The 13,724-nt window shown below is 39.6% G+C and overlaps 1 protein-coding gene and 1 non-coding gene across 3 annotated transcripts; one reads left to right on the plus strand and one right to left on the minus strand.

Moving 5' to 3' along the window:
* The first annotated feature begins 364 nt into the window (after nt 1-364).
* Nucleotides 365-13,391, plus strand: tdrd15 (tudor domain containing 15). 2 transcript variants are annotated; one of them, XM_073492345.1, is made up of 6 exons: nt 365-436; nt 2,445-2,503; nt 3,115-8,937; nt 9,880-10,046; nt 10,452-10,509; nt 13,159-13,391. In XM_073492345.1, the coding sequence occupies exons 2-5, from the start codon at nt 2,448-2,450 to the stop codon at nt 10,463-10,465; spliced, it is 6,060 nt and encodes a 2,019-aa protein (XP_073348446.1). In that variant the 5' UTR covers nt 365-436; nt 2,445-2,447; the 3' UTR covers nt 10,466-10,509; nt 13,159-13,391. The 2 variants fall into 2 exon arrangements, with proteins under 2 accessions (XP_073348446.1, XP_073348445.1); XM_073492344.1 differs by lacking the exon at nt 13,159-13,391 and having other exon boundaries at nt 10,452-11,652.
* trnal-cag (transfer RNA leucine (anticodon CAG)) lies at nt 12,168-12,250 on the minus strand. The gene has a single exon. It is a non-coding gene; the product is annotated as a tRNA-Leu (tRNA).
* Nucleotides 13,392-13,724: the final 333 nt, after the last annotated feature.

Here is a 13,724-nt window from a genome sequence, read left to right on the forward strand (position 1 = left end):
CTTTTCTGTGCCGAGTTGGCGGCCATGTTGGTGTTGGTGACGTGTGTTGAGAGAGACGATGTAGTTCACTGAGCGGTTTAACACAAAACTAGATGGTATTTATCTTTATTTACAACAAACTGGACTTTATTTTCTTCAAGAAACTACAGCGGCTGATTTAACAGCTGAGGGCACACAAAGAGAGAGACAAAGACGTTGTAGAAGTTGTATTTACTGCACGTTTCACAAACACTATGTGAAGTAAATATTGACTTGCCACTCAAACACCCGTTTGCAGCGAGCGTCCATGTTTTTCCGAGCAAACGCTCTGGAACGCGCCACAAGGGCAAACCGGAAGGGGCGTGGCTTCTGCTCCGAGTTGACAGTCAGGTTACCGCCGTAAAACAAAAGGTGGAGGAAGAAGTTGACAGGTGGGACTCATGAGGCGGTACAAAAGGTAGGAACAGTCACAGTCATGAGTGAGGTGTCTCTAATCTAAACGTGTCATTTTCTCCACTCACTGAGGAAAATTTGAGATTAAAACCGCCCATGATATAAACTGACCGTCGGGCCGCGCTAGCTAGCTAGCTAGCTTCACTATCGTCTCATGTTAGCATAACCTTCGATGTTAGCTCTTTGTTACTTTTACTGCTAACTCTGGTTGAATGTCACATTACACCGCCATGAAAAGTCTGCTGAGTCCCTCTCGGTTAGTCTGGGCAAACTCCTGTACACTGTGGATTTAGCAAAAGAGACAGTTTTGCCAAGTTTCTAACCAATTTTTAGGCTAAGTAATATTAACTAGCTAGCCTCACATTCATGTTATGTAATTTCCATGCTATTAAAGCCAATTCACCAAGATGAATAAAATAGTATTTTAATGCTTTGGAAATGTATTATTGAAAACTTGACTTTGCGTTGTATGAGAACACTGTTAGTTACTCTAATTTATTCATGTCAGGACCGCCAATAATGACAACTGAAGTTAGACCAAAGTGAGCGTAATAGTCTTATAAAAGGCCAAAATGAAATGAAAATCACAGAAACACAGCACAAATGTTGCTGCAACTAGCCATTGTTTTTCATAGATTAATCCTCATTTGTTTTTTTGTTTTGTTTTTTACAATTAATCAGTTAGTTGTTTGGTTTAAAAAATGTCAGAAAATAGTGATAAATATGTTTCTCGAAGCCTAAGATGGCGTCCTCAAATGTCTTGTTCTGTCCACAACCCAAAGATATTCAGATTAATGTTTACAGAAACCAGAAAATATTCACATTTGAAAAGCTGGAATCAATCAGTTTTTCCTTTTTTTTCTTAAAAAGTTACTCATCATGATAGTTGGTGCTCAGTGTAGTAGTTACTTATCATTTAATGGTTGTGGCTTTGTCTTTATTTATGGTCATTTTTGAGCCCATATTGCATTATGCGCATGTACTAAAAATACAAATTTTGCATACCATGCACTGACTTGGCCTGTGATGTAGCCTACATTATACACGGCTTGCCTGAGCACATCTCTTCAGTTTCCTCAATTTTTTTTACATTCATCATCATTTCAAGATGAAGGCAGTGTGTAAAGTCAAGTAAGTTTTCAACTTTAAAGCAACATTATGAAAAGTTATTATAATGTTGCTGATAATTTAAGCAAATTAAATTATAAGCAACATAAAAATGTATGTTGCACAGATTCTGAGTTACAACACCACTGTCGTAAATACAAATCCCAGGTCTGTAACAATTTGTCAGATGTAATGTTGGTGCTATCTACAAACAAAACTCACTGACGTAACAGTGCAGAAACAAGTGATGGGGGGCGGAGTGGCTGAGACAAGGACACCATTCACACGATTACAGGACACTGTACTTAAATAGGAAAAATTGTCTGAATAAAATGAAAATAATGTGTAAAAGTTAGATAGGGCAGATACTTATTATTGGTCATCAAAGAGAACAGTAACTGATATTTGGAGTGAAAATAAAAATCTTGTCAAAATTTAGAATTACCAATGATGGACTGTAACCAACTATAGTTTGCAATTACAATTTTGAGATACTTTACTTCTGTATTTCTTTAAATTTTTCTGCTATTTTGTACTTCATCATTTCATTTATATGATAAATCAGATTGTAGATTCAGGTTATTCACGGTTGATAGGCGATTACTTGTGACATGTAACCAATCAGATAGTGTTGTGGGTGGGACATTGAGTGCATAAGAGCCAGAGTATTTCATTTTTAGATCAATCAATTATTGGCAATACAGACACAAAGAACACTGATACTCAATAATTAGTCTATCACTTGTCAAAGTAGAGCCTTGCTTGGTTAATATTATACACAGGTTTAGTATATTCTTTAAAGGTTAACATCAATGCTAGTTTTGTTCTTTGTGTGTGTGTATGTGTGTGTATGTTTTATTGATGAGAGCATGTACATTTAATTATCTCCAACATGTTTTCTTTAGGATATGACAGTTACTGATGCTGCTGCCATGCCGTCAGTGCTGGGCTCCGAACATCAAAAGTAAGTTTAACAAAAAAAAGTAAAGTGATGTTTTTACTTTAGTACTGTATGATATTAAGGCTATTTTCTTTTCATTAATTTTTCCAGTGTTTTAGTAATTGACGGTTAAGTTATAGGATAAGTTTATGATTTCACAGTCATGCTCACTTTCCAGAAAGAACACTCTGAAGTACCAAATCAGGCCATAGATCACAGTTATCTGACCTCCCAGTTAAATATGAAATTATTATATTTTATGTAAGTTTTACTTTTTTTTGTAAGTATCATATGTTGTAAGATGTTACAAAAATTTTCATAAACCCACTTTAGCTACATTTAAGTTACATTGAAATGCTTATGAAAATAAACCTGGAATGGAGGTCCGTAACTGTAATGTTCAAATATGTGTAAATGTTCTGACCTACCTGACTTTTCTGCTGTGCTTATTTTATGTACTGTGTTGCTTTGCTAGCATCATTGATGAACCAGATCTACCCAATAATGACATCTGACTGCTCTGAAAATTGGTCTCACTATTAACAGCTGATGGTTAAATCAATAAAATCATGAACTCACCAAATTATTATTAATACTTTATGTAGGTTATTAACATATGTCACTTAAATTTGCAGGTCTCAGAGGTCAGGTCCATCTGCACCATGTGCCCTTTGGCCAGTAGACCTCAAGTTAACTCACTTGGACTGGAACCCTGAGGCAACCCTGATACACTTCCAGGCACAGTACCTTACCATATGTGAACTTGACTATAACATCCTGCAAGGAGAAATACAGAACATACCAAAGACTAAAGCTGCAGTGGATATCGGAGAGTTTTGCCTTGTAGAGGATTTGACTTCAGCCCGCTGGTACAGAGGAAGAGTTCAGAACCGGAGAGAGGACTTGTTTGATGTTTTTCTCATAGATCACGGTAATGTCTTGAGTGTAGACATCACCAACATATCTTCCTGTTCAAGCGACCTGTTCATCCTACCTCCCAAGAAAGTTTGTGGATTTCTTGCAAATGTACTGCTGCTTCAAGGTTGTCCTCATTCTGTAGTGGAGGAGTACTTATCAAGCCTGATTGGAAGAAATGTCACAGGTTATATCCAAGCCCTGCTGCCCCACAAAATGCTCTTGTTGGAAAGCCCTGACATCAACATCGACCTTGTTAGACATGGGTTTGGGAGGCATGTCGACACAGATACATTCCTCCTCTTGGTTGAGATGCTCACTGAAGTTCGGCTCAAACAAAATGTAGAGCCAGTTCCTGACCTGCTCATTGAAAAGCCAAGTGGACAAGAATATTGCTTCAAACCATCAGGCTCGCAGGGATATGAAGACATTCTGTCATTCTGTGGGCCTAGATTGAGTTGTGGGACACGTGCTAAAGTGCGAGTAACTGCTGCTGTCAAACCTGGGCTGTTCTACTGTCAGATGGCCAGTATGCAAACAAATCTTTTGGAAATGTCGAAGAAGCTGGCTGCAGTTTGTGAGTACAAAACCAAAGAAGGCAATCAGAAGACTCCAGAAAACTTGGGTTTACTGTGCTCCGTTAAAGGCAAAGATGGGAAATGGTATCGAGGCTTGGTGCAGTTACTCCCAGTCAATTCTCAAGTAAGAGTTTTGTTCATTGACTATGGATTCTTTGAATCAGTCAAAGTTGAGAATGTTCACAGGTTGCCACCTGATTTTGTTTCAAAACCCATCATGGCGTTCCCATGTTCACTTTTTGCCCTGAATGATCAGGATGAGGCAGTCAAAGCTCAGCAGTTGAGCTTTCTAAAGGCAGGCTTGCTTGGAAGGGTGTTAGATGTGGAAATCAGAAGTTTTGATGAAGAACAGCATCTCTACTCTATCACAGCAATTGGTGCTGAAGACCCAGCGCCCACTGAAGAGCTTCCTAAAGTCAATTTTGAGTCAGTTTTTGAGACAAAAGAATTGTCACCTCAGGGTGGCTATCTATACCATGAGACAGTCATGTCTGAAACATTGGGTAAAACACTGGAAGCAGGAGAGGTGCGGGTAGGCTCTGTCTTTGTGGGGTATGTTGAGCATGTTCAGAATCCACATCAATTCTGGATCCGAACACAAAAACGCAATGATGACTTTGAGGAAATGATGACAAAAATGATGGATCACTTCAGTCAGGTGAAGCTGGAGGAAGACACACTGTTGAATCCTGAGCTTGGGACACTGTGCTGTGCACTTTATGAGGAAGACATGCATTTCTACAGGGGTGTAGTGACAGACACTCTTGAGCATGGAGCTGAAGTTCTTTTTATTGATTTTGGGAACATTGAGAAAGTGCCACACATGTTAATCAAGAAGATACCTGAGGAATTTGCCAGCAAATCAGCATTTGCCTTCTGTTGTTCTCTTGTCAATGTATTTCCTTTGGATGAAGTCTGGACTGGCACAACCTGTGGCTTTTTTAGAAGAGCTGTGTCAAACAAAGCATTGCTAGTCCATGTTGTCCAGATGAGTAAAAACAAATTTGTTGTTGATCTCTGTGAGATTGGAAGTGACAACAATCAAACTATCACTGAGCTCTTGATCTCTTCAACACAAGCTGAATACTGGAACAACATTCCCATAAAGACTCTGGTGCAAAATAACACAGATGTGACAGACAAAACCAAATGCACAAGATATAGTGTGACATCAGACATCAGTGGGAAGACAGAGCAACTGAAGGATTTTGAGGACGAAGAGAAAACATCCAAAAATGAAACTGAGAAGGCCCAAGCCCCTGCTCGCTTTAAAGTATTAAACACCAAGCCTGGGTGTGAGTTTGCTGTGCATTGCTCTTACATCAACTCGCCATCAGATTTCTGGTGCCAGCCCCTCAATAAGGTTCCAGCTTTGGAGGAACTGATGGATAAAGTTCAGCAATATTACACAACACACACAGTACCCCTCCGATTAGGGGATTCATGTTGTATTGCCAAGTCACCTCAAGATGGAAGATGGTACAGAGCATTCATCACAGAAAAGCAGAAAGGTCTTGCTAGAGTGATTTTGGTTGACTATGGCTATACCATCCAAGTCCAGGAGCACAATCTTCAGGCAATAATGCCAGAATATGTTAATTTGGAAGGACAAGCTTTCAGGTGCAGCCTTTACAACCTGATCGAACCTGCTGACCCCAAGAACTGTGGAAATTGGAGTCCAGAGGTGTGTAACTCGCTGAGAGATTTTGTCCGCGACAGCACCTGTGGTCTGAGATGTAAAGTTGTCTGTCAGTTGAATGTGAAAAACAAAGGGCTGTGCAATGTTGTGGACCTCTACAACACCCAAACCCAACAGAGCATAACAAATTTGATCTTGAAACAGGGCCTGGCAAGAGAAGTTACAGTCTCAACAAAGCAACAGTCAACAGTGTTTCCAGAGTCCTTTGTCTTCTCTTCATATGATTTAAATCTTGGAAGTGAAGAACAAGTCTACATAACTCATATAAGCAGTCAGTGGGAAGTGTACTGCCACCTTGAGAGAAACACTGACATCATCGAAGAGCTAGAAAAGAAAATCTCAAAGGAGAGTGAGAAAATGATGCAAGCTAGTAGAAGAGCTGTTGTGAGGAAGCTGTGCCTGGCAAAGTACTTGGATGGCAAATGGTACAGGGGCTTGGCAGATCCGGTTCAGTCACCTCTGCATCTCAGTGTGTTTTTTGTGGATTATGGAAACACAAACATATCTGAGAAAACCCATGTCATGTTCATCCCCAGAGACTCTGCTGATTTGTTGTACACACCCATGCAGGCTGTGAGATGTAGCCTTTCCTCAGTGTCCAAGGACGAGCTTTATACAGATGTCAAGAAATGGCTCGGTGATGCAGTCCTTAACAAGCAAGTGAAAGCCCTCATAGTTGGAAAGAATGAAGATGGTTCATTTGATGTTGAACTGTTTGATGGAGAAGTGAACATTAATGAGAAGGTGAAGGAGCTCATTCTCAGTTTTTCACCAAAACCAAAGACAGTTGTGAGTTTTGACATGAGCAGCAGCAGAAGAGGGAAACCTGAAACTCTCTGCACAGGAAACACAAAAACTCCAGTCAAGAACAGTCAACCGCAAGGGCGTTCTCCAAATTCTGCCACATCAAAAAACCAAAGGAGGACTCAAGTGGGTAGTGGATCACACAAAAAGAAAGAAAACGCACAAAACTGTGTTCCAGGTAAAACTCAGAGCAAGAATACAAAAGCACAACAGCAAAATAAGGACAATGCAAAGAGCTGTCTCCTTGAAAAACCTCAGAAAAACTCTCAGGTAAAACAACAAAGAGAGTACAGGGACACAAACACAAAGTCAGAGCAACCACAATGTACAGAGAAAATGGAGATCTCTCAGCTTTCGTGTTTGCAGGACATGAAAGTGACCAAAGGTTTGAGGGCGATGTGTTTCGTCTCCCACATCGACTCGGTAAACAGTTTTTTCCTTCAGCTGTCAGAGGATGAACCGGCCATCTTGAAAATGGCCAAAGATCTCAACTCGGGTACCTTTAGAGATTCCATAAAGACTACCACACCTCTGAGAATCAGTGACCTTGTGCTGGCTGAGTATGAGGAAGATGGCGCTCTTTATCGTTCTGTGGTGAAGGGCTGTGAAGGAAGTTCCTGTTTCAGAGTTGAGTTTGTGGATTATGGCAACTCCACAGTCATGGGGAAGGAGAAGATCTACACCATTCCAAAGGAGTATCTCTCTCAGCCAAGATTTAGCATACCATGCTCCCTGTTGGACACAAGCACATACCAAAATGATGCGTCTTTCACTGATGCTGTAATGGAGCAGCCTCTCATGGTAGATTTTGTCCATCAATGTGATAGTCATTGGGAAGTCAAGGTTGAGATTCTTGGTGGAGCAACTGGCCTTCCACCGTTACTTGAAGCTGCTGTTGAAAGAGGCATGGAAACCAAAAAGGAAGAGGAAGCTCCTGCGAGTTCACCTGAAATCGAAAAGGGAGTGAGATCCTGTGAACAGAATTACCAGAGAAAGGAAGTGAGCGACAATGAAATGTCTAAATCCAAAAGAATAAATCCTATTATTGATGGTGAAGACGTTATGCTGAAACCACTACCTGCCAAACTGTCGCCCAAACTCAAGGTAATAACCCGCTGGGGCCGTAGAAGAACTCCCACCAGAAACATGGACACTTTTATAATGAATCAAAGGAAAACTGTGAAATACTCTGTCAAAGCAAAGAGTGATTGTGTAGATACAATCATACCTCCGACTATTCAAGCTAAAGACACCGAGAACTGTACAGTTCTCTCTGTACTCAGTAATGGTAGTTTTTATGTCAGATTAAACAGGACCAGTGAACTGTTTTCAGCATTGGAAAATGACATAGCTGACAACCTGCACAAGTGTAAGATGGTGGCTGAAGAGGATGTCAAACAAGACCTCAAGTGCTTAGTTCAGATACACAGGGACAAGCAGTGGCACAGGGCTGTTGTTCAACATGTACACCATGGAAAATGCCAGGTCCTTCTCATGGATCACGGATCAATCGAAGAAATTCCAAGTTGCTCAATTAGACGACAATGCAGCAACCATAGAAAAATCCCAAACCTTGCAGTTTTGTGCGAGATGAACTGCCTTAGTTTCAGTGAGGGAGAGGGTGCTCACAATTTGTGGTGTGAAACTCTCAAACCAATGATAGGCAATCAAGTTAAGCTAGTGTTTGTGTGTTATTCAGAAGCTGAAAAGCTTTGGAAGGTTGAGATAATCATGAACGGACTGTTCTTCAAACGTCAAATCACAACCTCTCTGCAGCAGAATGAAGAGATGACCCCGTCACCTGCTGAAACCCGACATGAGAAAGCAGAAGGGAAATCCATCTCCGAGACAAGCCAACCTCAGCAGCTTGTCTTTGCTCCTACTGATATAGACAAAGCGTATTCTGGTTTTGCTGCTGCAGTGACAACTCCCTTCGAATTCTGTGTTGTTCTGGAGGACTCACTTCTCGTCATGACCAAAGTGTCTTTAATGTTGGACGACCTGTCTAAGCAGGTGTCTCCTCTTCCTGAAGCCCATCTTGTCCCTGGCACCTGCTGCCTGTTGAAATCAGAAACCAAGAACAAATGGTGCAGGGCCGAAATCGTTCACTCCGACACCACAGTGATCCTAAACCTGGTGGATTACGGCCTTTATGAATGCATACCGTATGAAAACTGCTCTCACCTCAGAAAACTTCCAGTGGAGATAATGAACCTGCCAAAAGTGACATACCCCTGCATCCTGAGAGGGGTGAAGCCAATAAGAGCAGATGGACAGTGGACCGATGAAGCAGCAGTTTTCTTCCAGCAGTGTTTGTACCAGAAGAACCTCCAGATCTTCTTCAGAGAGTTTGTGTCAAACACTAACTGGAAGGTGGACATTCTGGCTGATGACGTTCATGTCGCCAAGGAGTTGGTGGATGCTGGACACGGCAGTTATATCGACATCATGCTAGGACTGAGGTATGCTCTTATCACTTTGCCTTAGGGCTTCACCCAACAAATATCTTTTTATAGATTAATCTATCTATTTTTTCTATTATAATGACTATTATTTTTTTGTTACTCGATTTAAATATAACAACGAATTTTCCCAAATTAACATTTTAAAACTTGTCATTTATATTTCAATATTTTATTCAATCATCTTCAATCATCAACAAACAAATATGACAAAGTATGCACTGCAGGGCATTATTCCCAAACAAAAAGGAGTTCAATGTGTCGTGTGTATTCACTCAGTTTGGCTTTGTGCACCAGTTGAAACACATTGTGGATGCACACTGTAGGACCGACATGTTTAACAGACTGTGGCAGAGACATGACCAGAGATCATAAGCAGAGTAAAATGGGTTAATAGCTGGGCATGTTATTTAGCATGGATAGACACTACAGAGGGAACACAACAAATATTTCTGTGTAGTGTTAAGTTTCACTTTCAGTCCATCTGGTCTTGTCCCCCAGTTTAAAACACAGCAATGATCTGCCTCATCCTGGTTGTTTACTGTTATTTTTAATCCGTCGATGAGGACAAACAAACAGTCACTAGACCAGCATGCCAGCAGAACGCCAGTCTGAATGCCAGTTGTACATAACAGCTTTGTCTTTCAGCAAACTGATCACTGATGACCATGAAAATGGGATGAAATTGATTGTTTAAATCAGTGAAAAACTTCCTCTTAGGTTATTACCAAAATCATGTTATGAGCTGTCCTCACGACCAGAGGACGTTCTAACACTGTAAACTGCAGCAGTGACTTCTTCAAAAGGAAATTAAGCATTAATTTAAAGATATTAAATCTTTTTAAACATATTTTTCATTCAGGATATGAGGGGGAAAAAGTCCATTTTTGCTGCAGAGACAGGAAAAAGCAAAATGTGTGATCTTATTTCTGATACATTCAGGTTCCAGGAACAGAGCGCCTGTAAAGCTGCTCTTCATAGCCCTGAAAGTGAGGAAGAGTGTGACCAGGAAGACGAAGCCTCTGACAAGAAGTCTGATCTTTCAGTTGAGTCTACTGATGAAGCAGAGGAGAAGATGCCACTCAGCATTGCATCTGGATCTAATCACTGTAAGAAAAATTGTTTAGACACATTTCTTTTATTGGTATCAAATGGAAGTTTATGTTGATCACTTCAAACTGCTGGAAGATGATAATCCAAGTTTTGCTGCTAGCCACTGGCTTCCACTATTTTCAAAATGAAGGCCTGGTTTCCTTTAATCACAACAATAAGAGAAGTATTTACAGAACATGTTTTGTATAAACGCGAATGAAGAAACTTCAGGCAGCTACCCAATGAGGCTTTTCCTTCAGCATGAGTATGGATACTGACAAGTTACTTGGATATAGGAAGTACCGGATACTCATTCGAACCTAGTTCTGATCAACTTTAAACTCCACAGCTTGATTTGGAAAATTGCAGGCAGGTATGTACAGTACAGTTGTTTGACTTTGTTTTGTTCTCTTCTGTCACAGGTTTTCTGATGTGAAGACAGTCTGGTTGAATCTCTAAAATGAGCAGCGCAGCACTGCTGTAAGTTTGCATCGATTCCTGATAAACCAGCGTCTGGTTAAACCAAGTGATGTTGTTTGTAGGATGTTTTGACTGAACATTGAATCTCAAAAGTTTGAGAGTGAGAGCTGCTGCTCGCCACATGTACGAAATGATTTATTGCACTTCAAATCAGAAATACTACCATAAAATGTTAATATGTAAACTTCCTTGTATTGGAGGAAATTATTTATTTTGTTTTGTTGACTTAAATCGAGTACCTTTCTGGAGTTTTATGAAGTCAGCAGCACAATGTCATTTTTTTGTTAGAGCACAGAAATTTGCATTCATGAACAGTTAAATACTTTCAGTCTTCCTTTCTGATTTAAATGAGGTGTTCAGCTCAGACAGGGTCGTAACAATAAGTTACATGTGTTGATGGATGTTCAATTCATTTTGTGTATCTGTTTTAAACAGTTCAGAGTGCTTTATGTTAAAGTTAAGTCGGACACTAAGACCTGCATTTTTTGTTATGACCAAGTGAACTAAATATAAAGTTGCCAAGCGGACATTTTAATTAATTTTAAAGTATTACGCTTTTAAAGGACATTTGTAAATAGGTCTTTGTTAATTTTGAGTTTTTGTGAAAAATATTATTTTCTTGATAAATAATATAAACAAGTTAATACCTGTTTAGTGCTTCTGACAGTTTAGTTTGAACCTTTTACATTAAGTACCTTAATTGCGCTGAATACATTTTAAGTGCAAATTTTTATTTTTTTTTAAATTTTTTTATTTGCTCTCATATGATTTGTTCTCTTAACTGTTAGGTTCATCATGACTGTAGGAAAACTGAAAGACATTATAGTATTATTCCTTTTGGGTGCATAAAAAGTGACAGCACAGGTTAATGCATAATCCACTTTAAGTCCTGATGTGACCCCTACAGAAATTCCTGTTTGTGTTTCACCTCTGGAGGGTGCTGTTGAGCCAGGGTTGTTTGAAAGGAAATGTTGAGCCTGGCTCTGCCATTGGATGCTTATCATGCATCCTTTAACCAGTATGCAACCAGTATTTGGTGCCTGTTTACATTGGAGTTAAGTTGTTGACTCTGTGGATGGGAAACCAAGAATACACTATGTGAGGTACAGTAATGGCTGTTCTAATAATAAAAAATAAAAATCAGCGTCGTCCTTTAGGCTGTCATTACTTTCTAAGTTGAAGAGCAAATATACTACTCAAAATAAGTTAGGGATATTGGGATATTTTAGTGTTTCACTTGATTGTTTATTGTGTGACATATCTGAATCTTTATTTTGTGTTGTGAATATTTTTGTTCCCCAAAAATAATGCGACACATTTCATCTGACTTTTATTCCATATCCATGCACATATGCATCCATATCCCAATATCCCTAACTAATGTCGAGAAGTGTAACAACACCTCTCTTGATGTGTTTCTGTGAATGGAGGAATCACAAACCAGAGAACAAAGTTGTACATTTTTGCATAAATTACTAAAATGTTGCCAGAAAATAAATGTTCGATCCAAGTTATCAGTTGTGCAAAAGAGCAAAGAGAAGCAAAATGTGAAAAATCTATTCAGGGGATTAGTTCAGCCTGAAGTGTGTAGTTGAGTCTCAGTAAGTCAAAGTGAGCTGCTGCTCTGTCCGTTTCATGTATGGTCATGAAAAGGTTACTGTCAGAAGTGGGATTCGAACCCACGCCTCCAGGGGAGACTGCGACCTGAACGCAGCGCCTTAGACCGCTCGGCCATCCTGACGTTGTAAAGAGCTATCACAATTTATAATTTTAACGATCAAAGCTTGATCAAACAATTTCTGTTGTATCTAAACAGGTTTGACCTAGATTCTTGTTTTATAGCGGTCGATCGACTGAAATGGCCAAACGTCAGACGGCTTTGAGGGTGACGTAACAGTCCAATCGCTCCAACGTGGCAGAAGTCTGAGGAGGACGTTGAAGCGTGAGACAGTATTCATTTTAATACGGTGTCGCACGTCACAACATTAACGCTACGCTTCTGCCGCCAGGTCCATTATTTTACAGATACAGATAGATGTCAGTGGCTGCATTAAAAACGAACATTAGAACTATTAGGTTTAACTGATGTTGGACATATTTTAATGTATTAAAAACGTGAGCGCAACATGCGGTTGTTCACTTCCGGGTCAATGGTAAAAACGCTCATTCTTAGAGACGCTTTAAAAAAAATGATACATCCAACGATAAGTCAGACAAATTCTCTTATAAGAGAAGGAATTCGCTTAAAAACGCTGATGGTAGATACTCCCGCCTTCGAAATGTTATCTTTAGTGATGTTTGTTTGTTACTAAATGTGTCAAATGTCCCGTTTTACCGCAGTGGCGCGGGTTCGAGTCCAGCCCAGGGCAAGTCTTCTCCAGCTGTCATTCACGAATAAGACATAAAATGAAGCGAAGAGAATGCCCCCATCGAGTTGTTATATTGATGCTTTACATATATATATCTTCAGCATGAGTATGGATATTCACAAGTCACTTGGATATAGGAAGTACCGGATACTTGTTTCAGCAGAGTACTTGCTCAACCCTAGTTTTGATCAACCTAAAGCGCCACAGCTTGATTTGGAAAATTGCAGGCAGGTATGTACAGTACAGTTGTTTGACTTTGTTTTCTTCTCTTCTGTCACAGGTTTTCTGATGTGAAGACAGTCTGGTTGAATCTCTAAAATGAGCAGCGCAGCACTGCTGTAAGTTTGCATCGAAGTCAGCAGCACAATGTCATTTTTTTGTTAGAGCACAGAAATGTGCATTCATGAACAGTTAAATACTTTCAGTCTTCTCTTCTGATTTAAATGAGGTGTTCAGCTCAGACAGGGTCCTAACAATAAGTTACATGTGTTGATGGATGTTCAATTCATTTTGTGTATCTGTTTTAAACAGTTCAGAGTGCTTTATGTTAAAGTTAAGTCGAACACTAAGACCTGCATTTTTTGTTATGACCAAGTGAACTAAATATAAAGTTGCCAAGTGGACATTTTAATTAATCTTAAAATATTACGCTTTTAAAGGACATTTGTAAATAGGTCTTTGTTAATTTTGAGTTTTTGTGAAAAATATTTTTTTCTAGATAAATAATAAAAACAAGTTAATACCTGTTTAGTGCTTCTGACAGTTTAGTTTGAACCTTTTACATTAAGTACCTTAATTGTGTTGAATACATTTTAAGTGAAATGAAGCCTTTCCAGGTGCAAATTT

This window comes from Pagrus major, chromosome 22 (assembly GCF_040436345.1).
Source record: "Pagrus major chromosome 22, Pma_NU_1.0".
In the NCBI taxonomy this organism is placed as follows: domain Eukaryota; kingdom Metazoa; phylum Chordata; class Actinopteri; order Spariformes; family Sparidae; genus Pagrus; species Pagrus major.